The sequence below is a fragment of the Corythoichthys intestinalis genome, chromosome 17, assembly GCF_030265065.1.
Source record: "Corythoichthys intestinalis isolate RoL2023-P3 chromosome 17, ASM3026506v1, whole genome shotgun sequence".
Taxonomy (NCBI): Eukaryota; Metazoa; Chordata; class Actinopteri; order Syngnathiformes; family Syngnathidae; genus Corythoichthys; species Corythoichthys intestinalis.
Genome location: NC_080411.1, coordinates 7456006 through 7475979, shown reverse-complemented (window position 1 = coordinate 7475979; position 19974 = coordinate 7456006). Strand labels below are relative to the sequence as shown.

Sequence of the window (19974 nt, the reverse complement as noted above, 5' to 3'; positions counted from 1 at the left end):
GTCACGCTGGTGACTTCCCTGCATGATAATTCATGGCATTAAGTTCCATTTTTCTGCAAGTAAATGGCTTTAAAAAAAAAAAAAAAAAAGTCTGGCACTGAACCATCAGACAAGAAAAAAACCCCATCTTATTTACATTATTGACATCAAAGGTGTGCAAGACAACCCGAACCAGTGTTGTTTTCATTATATTTTGTTGACGACCCCTTTTTTTATTACAATAATGTAACAATAATCAGCTAAACACACATTTTAAATGACTAAAAACCAAGTCGTTTGCTGGTTTACGTCTGACGAGACAAGCATGCTGAGTAGTTTCTAGCAGATGTTCGTGGTGCATGACATTTTTGGCTTATTGCTCGTGACACTTTGTCAGAATGAATCCTAGCCGTGTTTGCTCACGTGTACTGTATTGCGTATTGCCACCAGGTCTATTATTTTGTCTTCTGTTTTATAAAGCTGTTCAGAAAGTCAAATTTTTATACAAAAATACAACCAAAAAAACAAAACAAAACAAAAACAACACTGCTCAGAACTCACCTTGTGTGTTAGATTGAGGTCTGGGTCCATTTTAATCATCTCCCAGCTGCCGTAACCGTATTCATAGATTCCGATTAGCAGGCTGGAGTCATCCTCTTTCCCCCACTCGAGGTCAAAGTGCGCTGCTTTTGAGTGGCATGGAATCATATACCTAAGAACAACAGAAAAATTCAGCAAAGCACCCTCTACTTACGAATGTCTCTACAAACGGATTTGTCCGGTTAGTGCAAAATCCAACGAGGCATTATTATCATTTCAATGGTATACAATTATTTACAGTGGTATAAAAAAAAAAGTATCTGAACCTTTTGGAATTTCTCCAATTTCTGCATAAAATCATCAAATGTGATCTGATCTTCGTCAAAATCAAACAGATGGGGGAAAAAAACCGTCCGCTTTAACTAAAACCACCCAAACATTTTTAGGTTGTCATATTTTAATGACTATAGTATGCAAACAATGACAGAATGGGGAAAATAAGTGAACCATCACATTTAATATTTTGTGGCCCCCCTTTGGCAGCAATAACTTCAACCAGACACTTCCTGTAGCTGCGGATCAGTCTGGCACATCGATCAGGACTAATCTTGGCCCATTCTTCTCGATAGTAAAATATGAAAACCTACAAATGTTTGGGTGGTTTTAGTTATAGCAGACATTTTTTTTCATCTGTGTGATTTTGTCAAATATATCACATTTGATGATGATTCTATGCAGAAATGTGACAAATTCCAAAAGGTTCAGATACTTTTTCATACCATTGTAGTTGATCTGTACAACCGGAAGATTTTCCCCTATAGTTTATATTTGCAAAATGACAATATTTTAGCTTTTTTTTTTTATTTTTTAAACACACTTTTTCCTCTCCTCTGGGTCTGCAGGAATGGCTTTGTGAAGTGGAGCCAGCTCTTCCTCATGAGAAATAACAAGCTTGGCGTTGACTTGAACACCAGAGATCCTAAATGTGGGTCCTTTTACTTTCCCTCTCCTGCCTCCTAGTGAAAGAAAACATTTAGACAAATTAGTATCCTGCAAACCCACGGCAAATAGTCTTGTAGTAAAACTAGTAGAGTAGTAGTAGTCGAGTAGGAACTAGCATTAGTAGCTAAAAGGCAATGTTCCCTTGATCATAATGAGTTCTTTAATTACCAGAAGCTTTTTCCGGTCCACAAGGATTTTCCCTTAGCGTTCGCACACAGCCGTTATGAACAGTTTCAGCCAAACGTTTGAGGTCGTGTTCAGACTTATCTACGAGTTCTGCATCACGAGCTATGGCGTCCAACCTGAATTTACAAAATTGGAGAAGAAATGTTCAAGAGTGCAATGCATCAAGAATAAATCTTGATATGCCATAATTTTTTCACTCACCGTTCCAGTGGTCCCCCAAATTTCTTGTAACTTTTGACAAACCTGATAAAAAGTTCAAATAAATATTGACAAGCGTGTGGAAACAGGCCATACACTCAAATGGGAAGTTGTCAGTCACCTTCGGATCTCGGCGTCACTGAAACCCTTGATATTTTCCCGTGGAATGGTCCGAGGCCGACCTCGTTTCTTTGGCCTCTTTCGATCTGAGTGAGAGTCACTGTCGGACCCCGAGTATCTTCTGCTCCTGCCTTGTCTTCTGCCTTCACCGGCATTAAAGCTTATCTGTTAAAACCACAAATATAAATGTCGTGTATGCAAAATAAACAACCTGTTGAACTGAGGTTTTACTAATGACCTGTTTGGCACAATTCCTCATCCGCGGCAGCATGTAGATCTCCTCCAGCTCCTTCTGTCGCTCCTCCTCCTCCATCCTCCGCCGCTGTTCCTCAGGAATGATGCTATCCCAACTCCGCTGGCTACGCTCAGAGTCCATGTCTATTTCCTCTTCTTCCATCATGCTAAAGTTTGCAACCTGCACGGGCCAAAGAACCACACCCATTTAGCAGATGCTAACTTGAAAGAAAGGTTCATGCTAGCACCTGGCAGACATTGCTGACGAGAAAAACAATTCTTAAAATTTCACCTTGAACTGAGATAGCAGTTCTTCTCCCACCGTGGAAGGTCCGGGATCATTCTCTCTGGTCTCAGCTCTTTTGAGAATCTCGTCAATATCCATTTCCTACAGAACAGCAACTCTTGAGTTAACTCACTAATCAAAGCAGTTAGTTATTTCAATCACGCATTAACAGCAGAGCCACAAAAGAAGACATTAAGATGTTTATTAATATTCAGTTCAATCCAATAAACTTTATTTGTCCCTTTGGAGAGTTCCATAAGCCGCCTCCTGTAAAATTTGACACGAAAATGGCATGTGTTCATATATAAGCCGCACTGGACTATAAGCCGCAGTTGTCCTAATGGGATATTTACACCAAAAAATATTAACCGGTAAAACTTTATTTGACAGCAGCATCATAAGACTGTCTAAGACCAAATGAACCACCATGACTTTGCTTCAAGAAGCTTCACTTGGCCATCACTGCTCCCTTGGGGCAGACAGTCAACCTCTGCTACCACCTGCTGTCAACACTGTTGTCATCCAACATGCCTCCTAGCATGCATTGCAGCACTACAGATGTAAATAATCATAATTCATGTTCTGTGGTAATCATTTCTTCAGTTACTGTTCCAGTTATTTCATGAATTGCTAGCTATGGTATTTGGTAACACTTTATTTGACCGTCATAATTACGGCATGAACCTGCCCTGAGCATGAACAAATGCTTATGACATATAATTTTGTGTCATCCGGCAAATGATCTCACTTTTGAATGGATGCAAAAGATCTGACCGTGACGTAAATGGAGTTAGTGACATAATTTGCCGGATCATACAAGCATTCATTAATGCCCATGATAGTGTCATAATTATGAAGGTCTTACAGCAGTCTTATGACACCGCTGTCAAATAAAGTGTTACCTATTAACCAAAATAAATCAACAAATAAACTACAGGTGCACGATATCCATTTTTGAAACCGATACCGATATCGCTAACTTCCTGCTCCGTGAGGCCAATACCGATACGATAACCGATACCAACCAGAATTTTCATGATGACATGAACATTATTATAATGCACAAAACAAAGACAAGAACAGTTTTGACTTCAAATAAAGTGCCCATATTAATTTTTTCAAATAAATATAATTTGAGTCAATCACAATCAATCAGTCAATATCATTGACGATGTGTTCCTTTGAACAATAAGCACAGAACTAAAACAAGCATAAACCCAAAAGGTGCTTTGTCAGCAGATAAAACATTTGGTGCAACAGGAAAGGTGACTTTTGTCGTCTTGGTACATGAAACAACTTTCTTATCCTGGCAATTATAGGACAGCAAGCTTATCAATAACCAAAATGCCTCTCAATAACTGTAAAATGCTAACATTTGCTAATTGCCATAGTAAGGTTCATCACTCAATGATGGAAAAATAAGGCCCTCTAGAACAGTAACAAAACTTTGCATACTGGCAAAACAGGAGTGGAAACAAACGCACACATCCCAATCCATCGACACCGTGCCAAAATTAATAGGCCCGATAACATATAATGTTATTGGTTTTATTGGGATGACGTCATATTTCCTATTATCGGACCGATAATTATCAGACCAATAATTATCATGCACCTCTACAATAAACCGCTCTGGACTATAAGCCGTAGGATTCAAAATGAGGGGGAAAAAGTAGTGGCTTACAGTCCGAAAATTACAGTAGTCAGGGGAGTTGATTTCAACAATTTCTGTGCCGTTTGTCAGTTATTTGTTAGTTTCAGGGCTCCGGAGTGCCCTAGCTAGCACGAGTCAATGGTGCCTGCTTAGCATGCCAATTAAAAACAATATCAACAGATCTAACGGAAGTCAAATAAATCCAAAATGCAGATCATTGTTCGAAATACCCATGCGGCCAAAACAACGTCACACCAAACTGCTGTCATTCATTTCATTCTATAGGACTTTTTTTTTTAGATCTGTAATATGTCCACAATAGAGAGGAGTGCTTAAGCCACTCATGCTCAGTCTACTGTGGAGTCCCTTTCATTCCCACAAAAAAAAAAAAAAAAAAAAATAAAATAAAATAAAATAATAATAATAATAATAATAATAATAACATATAAATAAAAAAATCAGCTGTGGCAAAAAAACAATGTGATATCACTCCGCCCTGCTTGCCTAGACAGCCTGCTCCCTGCAGAGCTGCTGGATTACAAATGTTGCCGTTCATACTGCAATTATTGACATGCAATGGTAAGTTTTAATAAGTTTATCCTGGAAACATTGCCAACACTAATGATTGTATGGAAGGTTTCCCCAACACACGGAAGATTGTGGCGCACCGCCACACTAAAACATAAGCCGCCACGCCTTGCAAATGAGATTTTTTTTTTTTTAAATTTCAAGATACATTCTAATTTGTAATTTGCATAACAATACGTCTGTGCTGTCTATATGCGCCAGTGTGGGAAACCAGTTGACATTTTGAAGTGCGTGGCTGCCACCTGTCAGTCAAAATAATTCACTGCATCTATTTTGTGACCCAGTTTGACTCACAAGGTATTTATTTACTTGCACAGTGCTGTGTATATTGGTCGCATTGACATTCGTGAGTGCTTTCTGCTACGGTTCTGCCTCGGAAATATATGTCTATAAGTATTTTACGTTTACAGTAACCTATTGATGCGCAGTATATGCTAACCTCTGTTATACTTTATTCTAAGTTGAAGTTGTTTGTTTTCCTTTAATATAAAAAAAGGACACAATGTTATAAAGAGCTTATAAAAATAATTATTTTGTAGACATATGATACCATTTACAGTGGCAGCAGAGAATTGGGGGGCGTAATAGAAAATAATTGAGAAGCACTGGCATAATAAACAACTCTACCTCTAACGGTTTGATATCGAACTTTTGGAGTTGGACAATATTTGGATAACTGTTTAAAGGTCAATATGGGACAATTCTAGTTCAAAGTGTTGCCCAATAAATGCCACGGCACTTTCATTCGTATGGCAGTACATTCAAGATATTAACTGCACAATATACTACTTCTGAATCCATTTTGTGCAAAATGAGGCGATTATTTAAGGAGCTCATGCTATTAATCACGATTAAAATAATGTAATTGCCCAGTTCTGTTTTCTTTTTTTCTTTCTTTACCTGGGGCTCCTGCTCTTCGCCTTCTGGCTCTTTAAAAAGCTCCTCAGCACCAAATTTCAAGATTGCAGACAACTCTTCCTTGTTGAATGGTGCTGAACTGCATATAACAAAATGATATGAAAATTCAGATTTCTCTGACATGTCAAACAGCAAGATATTCTCAAGTGTGGCTTACCTTGAGGGAGCAGTGCCCGTGTGGAGAACCGTTTTTCCTGTCGTGTCCATCCTCTGAATGACAAGGTGATCCAGCACCATCTTCTTCTTTGCTCGCTCTATTATTTCCTCTTCCACTGAACCCTTTGTCACCAAACGGTAGATGTTCACCTGGAAGGAGAAACAGTTATAGATAACTATAATGAATTTTACCGTGCCATCTGACCAACAACTCGATTGCTCGGTTATAGTGTTAATTAATCACCCGAGCCTAGTATACTCATTTGCTTACTTGTCGCTTTTGTCCAATTCTGTGAGCTCTGGCCTGGGCTTGAAGATCATTTTGGGGGTTCCAGTCAGAGTCGAAGATAACAACTGTGTCAGCCGAAGCCAGATTGATACCAAGTCCACCAGCCCGTGTGGACAAGAGGAAACAGAAATCCTGTGGACATAAAGAGGAAGAAATTTGGGTATATGATAGATCCTTATTTCAATTAATGTATTTCTCAGAATACATTTTTAATACAACTTTAACTTGCCTCTGAGCCATCAGCATTAAAATGATCTAACGCCTGCTTCCTCATCTCACCCTTGATAGAGCCATCTAATCGCTAATTGGATCAGCAAAGAGAAAGAAAAGACAGAATAGCCAGGAATTGCAGATCAATGCTTTTAAAACGCTTCTTATGGCGACGGAGGTGAAAAGACACCTGAAAGAGGAACTGTCGGCTTCTCAGGTAATCAGCAAGGATATCCAGCATCCGAACCATCTGGGAGAAGATAAGAACTCTGTGGCCTCTCTCTTTCAGACGCACCAGCAGCTTGTCCAATAACACCAGCTTGCCACTGCTGCGGATAAGTTGCTGAAAGGAAAAGATCCAAAACGTATCGTTTAAATTTCAGGCTATAAGCAAAGACGTTTTCTCCCTATCCATACATCTTAACTCATTAATAACAATTGACAACGCTAGACGTCCAATCAATGGAATTGAAAGATGAGCATTCGCAACAAGTCATCTTAGTTTACAGCAGTACGTCTCCCTTCTAATGTTTATTGTGCGTTTTCAATTGTGGTCGAATACTTGGGGCAAGTTTATGTGATTGCTTTTGATGATGTGTAGACACTAACTGATACATGCTAATTGTTAGATATTGCTGTATCAGCAGCTAATTGTAAACGCAAATTTGAATTGCCCTTATTGAAGGGGCTGATTTAGAGCTGAAACGAGTACTCGAGCAACTCGAGTAACTCGAGTTTAAAAACTGATCCGAGTAATTTTATTCACCTCGAGTAATCGTTTATTTTGACAGCTCTAAGCATCACGTTTTGCTCGGACTACTTTTAATGCGGGACAACGCGCTGTCACGTGCAGAGAGGAAGAAGGAAAAAAAAAAAAAAAACTTACTGCAGCCAACAGCCGCCACAAACGACGCCGACGTTGCTAAATACTAGCCCGCACGATGCTACGTTGGTACAGGTAGCGTCTGATGCATCTCATAGAGATCACATGTATGTTGAACTAGATGCGAAATGACAGACTCGGCCGCGTCTGGGCAGCGTTAGTAAACAGCCGCCATCTTAAAGCAGTAGAGCGCTAATAAATAAGATTAACGTTACTGTCGCTACAAGCTCATGTAACGTTAGCCCTGCGGAGGGCTAGGTTTCAATTAATTATGACCACTGTCGATGCGTGGCTAACGTGTCTTACATACAGGCTTTAACATAACATAGCATTGTGGCGTGATGAGGGTGTAAAATAAAAACTTAATCATGCTAACTATCAATTTTAGCTCAGTAGTCATTTCTTGATAAAACACCAAATAGCACTGGTCCCTAATGTGCTCCAATACAGCCTGTATCATACATTTATTTTGAACACTGCAAAAACTCAAAATCCTATCAGGACTTACAGTTTAGACTAACTTAAAACTTGACTAGAACTTAAAAAATGGCTTGACACAAAGAGAAATTCAATTGAAACAAGTGGGAAAAAAATCCAAACTTTTAAGTGATGTGTGTTATCAAGCATAACGGCATTTTTAGGTAAGATATATATATATATATATATATATATATATATATATATATATATATATATATATATATATATTTTTTTTTAATAAGATCTAAAAGTTTTTTGCGTGAAAGCACTGAATTAGTCTTTTTTTATTCTAGTTACATCTGAGATGCAATTGTTGACTGTTTTCAACAATATACATCGAAAATAAAGACATTGATTGACTGAAAATGGTTCAAGTTTAGATGAAATGTCTTGTTTTCTCATGTATATTTATAATTGCTCTTCACCTAAAAATATATTTGTTTTATCCGATTACTCGATTAATCGATAGAATTTTCAGTCGATTACTCGATTACTCAAATATTCGATAGCTGCAGCCCTAGACTGATTTAATTTTATTTTAGTTTCATTCTGCAAGTGTTGATGTCATGAGCAGCTTAATAATGTCAGCAAACCACACGGATGTCTGACGTGTTCATTTCGGAGCTTAGCAGTCTAACTAGGATTTGGCTCCAATGTCTTGGTGAGGACAGTACAATTACGTATATATTGGTGTGAAAAAGTATCTGAACCTTTTGGAATTTCTCAAATTTCTGCATAAAATCATCAAATGTGAGCTGATCTTTGTCAAAATCACACAGATGAAAAAATCATGAAAAAGATAAAATCATATTTGGTAGAGATGTCCAGATCGATCAGGATGCCGATCGATCGGGTCCGATCACGTCATTTTCAAAATACCGGAATCGGCAAAAAAATATCGGCCATGCCTTTTTTTAATATATACAGTGGCCACTGCCAATGGGAAAACCCATTGGCAGTGTATCAAATACTTGTTCTCCCCACTGTATATATTTTTTAATTAAATCGTTTTCTAATGGTATTTAACGTCACAGACATAATATGTTACACTCATCCAGAGTCTTTAGTTTAGGCTTAAGGTAGGGTTATCAAATTTATCCTGATAACGGTGGTAATAAGTTATTTTAAAAATGTATCGCGTTAAAATATTTAACGCAATTAATGCATGCATTACACGACCCACTCACGCATTGTCGCGCTCAGTCTGTAATGGCACCATTTTACCTAAATAGAGATATAAAAGGCAGCGAAAAATAAGAATGAGCTTTGGCAGCCTTTGGAGGTTTAATTTAATTGACTAAAGCCTTACAATCCCTCTCCCTCCGATTAGAAATATCATGGGAAACAATGTAGCAATTGATCTTTTTCTTAACACCTTATTTTATTTCCCAACGCATAGAAGATATATCAATTGGTAGCACTACGCACAGTCATGGTTCCACTTCCCATCATGTATTGGGGCATGGCTACAGTATCATTTACCGAAAGCCCAACAAATACACTAGATGGCAATATTTAGTCACAATATACAAAGTCACAAGTCTTTCTATCCGTGGATCCCTCTCACAGAAGGAATGTTAATAATGTAAATGCCATCTTGAGGATTTATTGTCATAATAAACGAATACAGTACTTATGTACTGTATGTTGAATGTATACAGTGCTGCTCGAAAGTTTGTGAACCCCACAGCGATGGTCAGATTTTTTTGTAAAAAAAACTAAAATAACCTTATTAAATGTTAAGTTATACCCAAATCCACAATACTGACATTCCAAATAATGGACTGAAACAAAAGAAATAGTTATATTGTCATTCTTTATTTAACAAAAGTGGTTGATTTAAGAAAAACTCAGATATCATGTGTGCAAAAGTATGTGAACCCCTTCAGTTAATAGGATATTGCGCCTCCTTTTGCAGAGATTACCTCAACCAAACGGTTTCTGTAGTGACTAATCAGCCTCTCACATCTACTTTGGGGGATTTTTGCCCATTCTTCCTTGCAGAACGCAGTCAGTTGAGAGAGGTTTGATGGGCGTCTGGCATGAACTGCTCGCTTCAGGTCCCGCCACAGCATTTCAATGGGATTTAGGTCAGGACTTTGACTGGGCCAGTCCAGAACACGAATCTTCTTCTTTTTCAGCCATTCCTTGGTTGTATTGCTGGAATGCTTTGGATCATTATCATGTTGCATGATCCACCTTCTGCCAAGCTTTAACTTCAAAACAGATGGTGTCAGGTTATGTTCTAGGATTTGACAATATTCCTCAGAATTCATGATTCCCTGGACTATGTGGAGTTGTCCAGGTCCTGAGGATGAAAAGCAAGCCCAGATCTTGACATTCCCACCTCCATGCTTCACTGTTGGGAGAAGGTTCTTTTGGTGGTATGCAGTGTTGACTTTTCGCCAGACATGGCGGTTTTGGTTGTGACCAAACAGTTCAATTTTGCACCTACATCAGTTGATGAAAACTCTTTTTAATTTAGTCTCGACAACACAACTGTTAAAAAAACAAAAAAAAACTACTGAATTGATTGATTAGGAAATCAGGTTGAAATAATAGAAAATTCCAAAATGTTGAGGGGGTTCACAAACTTTTGAGCAGCACTGTATATTCATCCGAGTTTTATTCATTTTTTTCCTAATGCATTGCCAAAATGTATATGATCGGGAAAAATTATCGGGAATGATTGGAATTGAATCGGGAGCAAAAAAAAGCAATCGGATCGGGAAATATTGGAATCGGCAGATACTCAAACTAAAACGATCGGATCGGGAGCAAAAAAACATGATCGGAACAACCCTAATATTTGGTGATGATTTTATGCAGATATGTAAGAAATTCCAAAAGGTTCAGATACTTTTTCATCCCACTGTAATACATGGATAGTTTTTTTTTTTTTTTTTTTTTTTTTTTTTTAATTAAGAGGGTGTTTTTGAGATATTTAAAGGGTTGATTCCAACTTAAGCGGTTACATGGCCAGCGCAGAAACAGAACTCATTCGTAAATTGGGGACTACCTGTATTGCGCTTTTAAATGACTTGGACGTCTGTCGTTAATTGCAGGAATGCAGAAGGAAATTAGTAATCCATAAAGGTTGACTGTGTTCCATTTGTTGCATCACACATGGCGTTAGAATTTTCAAGAAAGCATTTGGAAAGATGATGTACCCGAAACGGTTTGCTTTTGCAAAGTAAAAGGCTTTTAGTCTGCTGGGACGGGTTTGTCATTAGAGCACTTTAATGCAGACAGTTGGCGCCGCATCTGACCATTGTAATAAAAGCATAAAAAAAATACGTAAGTACTTTTGAATGAATTAGTAACGACTGAACATTTTTTTGGGGTGGTGTACTGTATTGAAGTGCAGCTATTACTACAGACACTATGAGAAAGTTAGAAGAAAAAAATCATTTCGACCTAAATTGATGATAAAACCCATTAATAGGCTAAGTAGCAAACACATACTGCAGCTTAAATATACTGTAGATGCATTGAAATGTAACAAAATGCAATTCTAAAAATCAAACCTGCAATGCTTCAGCTCTGTTGAGGAACTCATGGTCCTCGGGAGGTTTAATCAGGTAACAGTGGTTACAGCACTTCTTCAACTCCATCATAATGTTTAGGAAACCTGATGTACTGCCTTTGGTACCTTTACTCAGAGCCTTGTAGTTCCTGGTCAGGATCCATCTACATTCACAATAGATAGAGGAAATTGTTCAGTGTTTCTAACAGACTTAAACATTTTTATGGTCCTTACTTGTAATACTGTTTCTGGATAGCGCTCATTTCTACTCGGAGGATCTGCTCCACTTTGGCAGGGAGAGATTTCTCCACATCCTTCTTGACTCTGCGTAGAAGAAAAGGTTCCAGTTCTTTGTGCAGACTGGTGTAGCCAGAATCCCGTCCTTTACCATGTTCCTCCTCAAACATTTCCCACGAGTGAAATCTTGGAAGGGAAAAAAAATACAATAAAATGAGAGTTAAGGCTAGATATTTTAATCATTCTCAGAATCAACAAAGTATAAGCAGTAAATATAATGTTTACATGCAGAAATTAGTTGTTTTGTTTACTTGCTTTACTCGAAAAATAGACGGGTAATTTGAAAACTGTTATAAGGTAGCAAATGGTGTTGCCTACTTTTCGGGCATAATGAAATGCAGCAGGGACCATAGCTCTTTGAGAGAGTTTTGCAAAGGCGTTCCCGTGATCAGAAGCCTGTGGTTGGACTTGAAGTCAATCATAGTCTTGTAGAGGAGCGAGTCATCATTCTTCAGTCGATGTGCCTCATCCACACCAATGAATGCCCAATTAACGCTGCCCAAAAAAGACTGCAGACATATTGGTCAAGTTTAGTTTAAATGCTAACAATAGCAACAACAATAATCCAAGTCCCCATTTTTAATTAATTTCCCCTCACTTTAATAAAAAATAATACATTTATTTGTTAAAGTATATGAAGTTACAGAGAAACAAAAAGTCAAAGGAAGCATATTTCATAAAGGAATGTTTCAGACACAGCATTTTTTTTATGCTATTAGCATAATACATTATACTATAAGCTGTGCACAACAGTGTGGATGACTTAGAAATAAAGAACTGTTGCTAATAGATGTTTACGTGACATAGCTACTAGCCTTGTCCTTGAGAAGAATCTCATATGTGGTAAGGAGGATGTTGAATTTCAGCCTCTTGGAATGAACATGCATCCATTCATGTGTTCTGATCTACAAATGGGGAAAAGAATTGATTCTGTTATTAAAATTTTCATGGTATAACTGCATTGGTAATGTTTGTTAAGTTTACTCTTTAAGCGTTAAAGTCGCAACACTGCAACAAGCAACATTGCTAACTAACAAGCTGGAGCTGCAAATATGGTTCCTCATGTAGGAATGTCCCGTTCTGATACTCAGTATCAGCACCCAATTTTAGGAGTATTGGACAGTATTGGATTGATTGGATCCGATCAGGTGATCGCATGTTTTCTGTACCATAGTGCTCTTTGGCTGCTGTAAATCAAACTACTAGGCAACAAATATGTCCGCCGAGTGAGCCTACTGCTCTTTAAAAATTAATGAAAGTAACAGAGCATTGTGTAATATTCTTGAGGAGGTACCAGCAGAGGTTTAATACAAAAAAGTTTTTTTTTGCATTAATATTACTGGTCTAAAAATATCATTATAAAATATATTTTGAAAAAAAATCAGATCTAAAGTAAAAAAATCAGCATCGAGACATCCTTAGTTACTAAATGTCTGCCATCTTCTGGTACAAATTAGTAATCCATGCAGCTCGGGCTTGTGAAAGTGAGCAATGTTGCATGTCGCAATTTCCCACTTAAATAGTTAAGTACGGAATCCCTAAAGGGACATCGATAGAAATAAAATACATTTAAGCAATCTGGTGCACAACAAACTATCTAGTAACTATTAGCATGATATAGCATTCAAGCTAGCAGACTTTTGCTATGCAAGTTAGCCAATTGTTGTAAACATTAGCATTATATAGTATTTAAGCGAGTGGACTTTTGCCATGCAAGTTAGCTAATTGTTGTAAACATTAGTATTATATAGCATTTAAGCTAGCAGCCTTTTGCTATGCAAGTTAGCTAATTGTTGCAAACATTAGAATATATAACATTTTACATAGTGGCCTTTGCTATGCAAGTTAGCCAATTGTTGCAAACATTAGCATTATATAACATTTTAGCTAGCAGACGTTTGCTATGCAAGTTAGCCAATTGTTGTAAACATTAGCATTATATAGCATTTAAGCTAACGGATTTTTGCTATGCAAGTTAGCTAATTGTAAACATTAGTGTTATATAGCATTTAAGCTAGCAGACTTTTGCTATGCAAGTTAGCCAAATGTTGTACACATTAGTATTACAGTGGGGAGAACAAGTATTTGATACACTGCCAATGGGTTTTCTTATTGGCAGTGTACCAAATACTTGTTCTCCCCACTGTATGTAGCATTTAAGCTACCAGATTTTTGCTATGCAAGTTATCCAATTTTTGTAAACATTAGCATTATACAGCATTTAAGCTAGCACACTTTTGCTATGCAAGTTAGCCAACTGTTGTAAACATTAGCATTATACAGCATTTGAGCTAGCTGACTTTTGCTATGCAAGTTAGCCAACTGTTGTAAAAATTAGCATTAAATAGCATTTAAGCTAGCGGACTTTTGCTATGCAAGTTAGCCAATTGCAACAATTGGCCTTAATTGCTTAAATTTATTTTATTTTGTCAATGTACCTTTAGGGGCTCAGTAGTTAAGGAAGTATGTCAACCAAGGATTCATCTTACCATATTCCTACTACTTATATCCCCCAAGTAGACGACAATATTCATTTGAGGTGTCCACAACTGGATTTCTCTTTGCCATGAGGTTAACGTTGAAAGCGGTACAACAAGCAAGAAAGGCCCAAAAAGCTGGTGCTCATTAAACAAATAGTTGAGGAAAGAGATGGTCTGGATGGTCTTCCCTAAACCCATCTCATCAGCGAGGATGCAGCTATTGCCTCTAAATATTCCGACAGAACAGAAGAAAACATTTTGGTTAATTGAAAACACACAGACGCTAGCTTACGTTGATGAGAGGCAAGATTGATCGAGTCGTACTTGCACCACGAGTGTGCCATCCAGTTCAAACTGTCCAACTGGTAGTCTCGGAGCTCTAATCCATCACCTCCTATGTAATGGGGCTGCTGCTTCATAGGCGCAAACCTTGGTCTCTGTTTCAGCACCTGAAGAAAAAGTGACGCTGTTTGAGTACACTAAAAAACAGGACCACTTACATTCACGTTTGACTCATTTTAACACTGTAATACATCAAGTAAGAGATTTAAACAGTTTTTTCCATACCTTGCAATCTCTGGATGGAATGGTCTTTGATTGGTTTCTGCTCATGTAGTCATCAATACATTTCTGGAACTTCTTGGAAATCAGAGCTCCATCTTCCCAACTACATTCTGAATACGGTAATCCCTGCCACTTGCACAGGTAGTCTGGGTAACCAGCAGCTGACTTCTGGTTAGAGTGACCTGTTCAAAAATATTCAGACACAGATGAAAATCTACTTCAACTTCAATCTCAAAATATTTATTTTCTTCTGACACCCAAGTGTTTTCTTATCGTACCCGACGTGTTTTGACCGGATCATGTGTCAAGGTAAAAAAAAATAAAAATGAAAGTTTGAAGAAATTTCCTATATTTATCTAAAAATATGATCACGGTATGGCGATACAACAATTACCAATACATCGGTCAGGAAATCATACAATAATCTACAACTAATAAAAACAAAAACTTTTAATCCTTCTGATGAGAATTTTAATGTGTTGATCACAAGTAGATGTCCAATTTATTTGAGCTAGGAGGGTGATTGGCTGCCATCCTTGACACTTCGAACGGGATGGACATCTATTGCCGTCAACAACGGCCGTCGAGTTAATTTTGGGGCATTTCAGGTAATTTGCTATTTATTTTTGGGTTACTGAACTGGAGGTTATGTTCCAAAATGAATACGAAGCGACTCAAAATCAACAAGAAGTGATCCGTAAATGTCCCCAAAATTGACAGGAAGTGACCCATGTTCATTCATCCCCTCTCAGTCAAAATGGATTGGACGTCCAGCACAGTCAATGGCAGCTAATGAGTTAACAGACAATATTCTAGTAGAAAATTTTGGTAGCAACCTGTTGGTTCATTTTATTTTTCAAACAGTATTTTTAAAACAGTATTTCGATTCTTGGTGGGGAGCATATTGATAACCTTTTGGGGTACGTATCATAGACTTCAAAATGATATTGACTGGTCAGATTCGACTTTCAGTGCACCATTTAGCAATATTTACGTAAAATAAATGGTACCTGTACTTTTTTTTTTTTTTTTAAACTAAGAATCAAGACTGTTTTACATCCATATCTATAAAGAATTTAGGGATTTAAAGAGAATTATAATATTAAGGGGCTCTGAGATGTCAATAGAACAGTTATGTGGCAAGATAACAAATATCGATAAAGTTAACAAAAAAATAAATCACATTAATGACCAATTATCGAAAATTACGAACATTTCCGAATGTAGCCCGGAAACAGCTGAATGGGGCTGTGACGTCACAGCCAGGAAACAAAAGGTCGAGGCAGGTGCCATCGTTGTTTATTGACGAGAGAGTTGTGTTTGTGTTTTATCAAAAAATCCCTATATGGTTCACACCTGTCATGCTATGTGGTTTACAAATAGCCATTTGTCGCAATGTAGTACCCATGAGTTCCCGAACTAGAGAAAAAGAGCTGGACTACGCAGACAATGAGTAAAGTTCGTCCATGCAAAGAGGGCTAATTTTGCAGACCCAGCCTCCGGCACGGTTTTGTGTGGTGCGTATTTTACAACTGAAAGCTATTCAAACTACGGACAAATGAAATCAGGTTTTGCTAAGAAATTGCTGCTGAAAGCAGATGCGTTGCCCACCATACACGCACAGCCACCTAAATGTCCCGAGATATCAAGAAAGAGGACGATGACTGGCACTGATGAGACCACCCCACCACCCCAGGCAAAGCAAGGGAGGGGAGTAGCCAAGCTCGAGATGGCCAGAGTGAGTACTCTTTGAAAATAAAAAAACATATCACGCATTGGGTATAGGACTGGACACATGTATGAATTATCGCTCGTAAAATATATACAACAAATCCTCTAATCCCATTCATATTTGTGTCTGTTGGCAGAGCGAAAACCTATGATAGCACAATAAATGATAATTATTCTATACATTACTTTATTTTGCGGTCACGGTGTATCAGCTTCACAAAAAGAAATGCAAAACAAACCATTCGGTGTTTCCCACACGATCTGTTGCCGGTGTTTCATCAGTGTGATTGCTCCCCTCAATGATCATTTCATTAGGCCGCATTTGCTTTTGTTTGGGCTCAAATTGATAACCCAAAATACCAAAGAAAGGTTCATAACTCTCCTCGTCACCATTAGAAGAACGTTCGTTACGTCGGACTCATTGCTGCAACTAGAAACAAAATTGTCCGCTATCATCGCCGCTAGACATGTGCCGGTTATCGGTTTCACGGTTTACCGTGGTGTGAAAACGTCGCGGTTTCAAAACCACTAAAATTTTCCGTCATACCTTAGTATGGTATTCACTATTTTTCATGTGCCAAAATGCAGCCGAAGTGGCTTGGTGCGGCAGCGCTCACCCTTCCCGTTTATTGCCGTGAGTGTCAGTAACGCTATTCTGCTAAACAGCCAGCAAACCCAAAAACCAACCCTCGAAACACAAGGCGTACTTTTCTTCAATTTATTGACCTCAAATCGTGGTGAAATATACAAATGAATACATTTAAAACGTTATACAATTGTATTTTTCCACATGTGAGTAGGTTCAACAGGATAGCAGTAGCACCATGAAAAAGGTCGCCAAAAACAAAACATACATTTTCCTTTCAAATTCAATATACAAACTAACTAAAACTTACAAAGACTAATGTTAGCCTAGGCTAAGCTGGGAGAGCAGCTTGGTCGACGTTTTATGTCTCACAGCCGCTGAGTGAGAAACAAGCTTGAATGAAGGGGGGAGAAAAAAAAGGATCGCGTCAAAGATCGCTAATTGCGAAAGGAGGTCTCACTCCTCACTTTTTGTTTTAAATGAAACCTTGAAACCTCAACAATATTTACATTTTAACTAACTTATAAAACTAACTTACACATTTTTAACTAACTTATTAACTTATGAATTCGTTGTTCTTTTTAACACAAAGGCATGACATCGTGTAGAAGAGAGTTGACACAGTGGCTGAAAATGGCGAAACTTCAGCTTCTCCCCCTCAAAAAAAGTCATACGGTATATATTTTTAATTTTATTTAGAAGTGTTCTTACTTTTTTATAGCAATTATTTTGTTCTTGCTCTATTATTGAGCAACTTGAGCTCTGGCTGTGGGTATAGTCTAGGTTCTATTTATTTTAATTTTATATAAAATATTTGTTAGTTTTTGTTAATTTATTTATTTTCACATTAATTTATTTTCACATTATATTCATGTTCCAATTTGCAAATATGTTCTGAAAAAAAAAAAAAACCTGTTCAATGGAATTTTTTTTTTTTTTTTTTTAAACCCATACATCTCAAAATTTGGGAGCTATAATTGCAATACCGTGATACCGTGAAACCGCTATATTTTTGCTCACGGTTATCGTACCGTCAAAATCTCATACCGGCACATGCCTAATCGCCGCCATTCAGTACTTTGTCAGGACCCAAGCACTAGTCGTGACGTCACGCACACAATATGCTAGATTTCCGAGATCTCGGGTGCCGGTCATTTTAGATTGACAATCGACGCAAATTTCTATCATTTTCTTAGTGTTGCGATGTGTGCAATTACACGAAGTGGCATGATATGAATCCAAAAGGCATGCGTTTATGGATATATGATGGAATATTGGCATTTCCCCAGGTGTTTTAATACTCTTTAAGCATTTATTTTAGGGGTGTCAAAATTATCGCGTTAACGGGCGTTAATTTTTTAAATAAATCACGTTAAAATATTTGACGCAATTAACGCAGATGCCCCGCTCAGTCATATTTAAATGACAGTACAGTGAAATGCTCACTTGTGTTTTATGGAGTTTTGCCGCCCTCTGCTGGCACTTGGGTGCGACTGATTTTATAGGCTTCAGCAGCCATGAGCATTGTGTAAGTAATTATTGACATCAACAACGGCGGGCTACTAGTTTATTTTTTGATTGAAAATTTTACAAATTTTATTAAAACAAAAACATTAAGAGGGGTTTTAATATAAAATTTCTATAACTTGTACTAACATTTTTCTTTTAAGAACTACAAGTCCCTCTATCCATGGATCGCTTTAACAGAATGTTAATAATGTTAATGCCATCTTGTTGATTTATTGTTATAATAAACAAATACAGTCTTTATGTATCATATGTTGAATGTGTATATCCATGTTGTGTCATATCTTTCCATTCCAACAATAATTTACAGAAAAATATGGCATATTTTATAGATGGTTTGAATTGCGATTAATTGCGATTAATTAATTTTTAAGCTGTAATTAACCCGATTAAAAATTTTAATCGTTTGACAGCCCTAATTTATTTACAACAATTTTCCCCCGAAAAAAGCTCTGTTTACATATGGCGGCCGCCACATTGACAGACTAGGCCTTAACCTAATAAACAAATTACATTGAAAGCTTACCTATGATCCTCTCCACAAGTTGGTACTGAGAGTGCAGGTCATCAATTAGTTCTTCTTGACAATTGAAATACTCAATATCCTCAGGTGAGGCTGCCTTTAACCTGGCGATAAAGGATAAAATCATGTAAGAACTATGGTCATAATTCCTAAGATTCACTCTGCTCAAAAACAAAGCTATTTTTGTGAGAACAAAATCAAATCCACTAGAGACACCTGACTTTTAGTGCAAGATCACACGCAGAATACGAGTACAAAATGCTGTTCTTACCATTTCTTTTTCTCCTGATCCTTCTTCTTAAAATTGTCCAGTTTCTTCATACCCCTGACATTTTGCAACTTAAGGGTCTCTTCTGTTTCCCAAGTGTTATGAATGTGGGCCCAGTTCTTCCACTTTATAAGGTACTGGATTTCTCCTGCCTCCTTATTTGAATTGAAGTTCGCATTTGGGTCTCCATCTGCTTCTACTGCGTATACAGTAGTCACACTTCCCACAGCTGTTTAAATGATATTAAACATTAGTTTTTAGGAAAGTGCAAAGGTCAACGTTATTCTTACCCCTTTTTCTTCCGAATCTGCTGTCCATCACTCTCTCCAGTGTTTCAAACTCATCTTCCTCCGGTTGAGGGACATCTTCCCCAAGAACTTCCACAAGGTCATCCGAGTCTGTTTTCAACTCCTCGTCTTCCTTATAGCTGATGTTGACTGTGGCCTGCCGTCGTGGACCAGCGGCGACGACCTTCTTATAGTTCTCCTCGTCCTCAGAAGATGAACATTTCTGGGTTTTCTTTTTCTGGGAGCTGCTCTTCTTGCCGTTTCGAAAATTCATTCTGACAAAAGATAACAAAAATATGGACTTGGACACTACGAAAGTTTAAAATTAAAAAAAATTGTAAACTGTCTACATCCGGGACAAAAATATTTTGATTTAAAAAAAAAGCCATATTTGTGACTTCTTACTTTTCTTAACATATCACCTAACCTACAAATTTAAGTTAAATAGGCTAATTGGGTATC

The 19974-nt window shown here is 37.6% G+C and overlaps 1 protein-coding gene across 1 annotated transcript in view; it reads right to left on the bottom strand.

The window, feature by feature from the left end:
• Nucleotides 1-19974, bottom strand: part of chd1 (chromodomain helicase DNA binding protein 1) — a 40726-nt gene that overhangs the window by 14679 nt on the left and 6073 nt on the right. Inside the window, exons 5-26 of the mRNA XM_057818373.1 lie at nt 19516-19787; nt 19229-19454; nt 18961-19061; nt 14594-14772; nt 14351-14475; nt 14036-14252; nt 12362-12451; nt 11865-12055; nt 11484-11672; nt 11251-11413; nt 6551-6703; nt 6380-6451; nt 6133-6282; nt 5863-6011; nt 5688-5784; nt 2552-2647; nt 2264-2440; nt 2027-2190; nt 1909-1950; nt 1690-1823; nt 1397-1535; nt 541-691 (exon numbers count right to left, since the gene is read on the bottom strand). Coding sequence (XP_057674356.1) covers nt 541-691; nt 1397-1535; nt 1690-1823; nt 1909-1950; nt 2027-2190; nt 2264-2440; nt 2552-2647; nt 5688-5784; nt 5863-6011; nt 6133-6282; nt 6380-6451; nt 6551-6703; nt 11251-11413; nt 11484-11672; nt 11865-12055; nt 12362-12451; nt 14036-14252; nt 14351-14475; nt 14594-14772; nt 18961-19061; nt 19229-19454; nt 19516-19787 — 3277 coding nt within the window. The remainder of the gene's footprint in view (nt 1-540; nt 692-1396; nt 1536-1689; nt 1824-1908; nt 1951-2026; nt 2191-2263; nt 2441-2551; nt 2648-5687; nt 5785-5862; nt 6012-6132; nt 6283-6379; nt 6452-6550; nt 6704-11250; nt 11414-11483; nt 11673-11864; nt 12056-12361; nt 12452-14035; nt 14253-14350; nt 14476-14593; nt 14773-18960; nt 19062-19228; nt 19455-19515; nt 19788-19974) is intronic.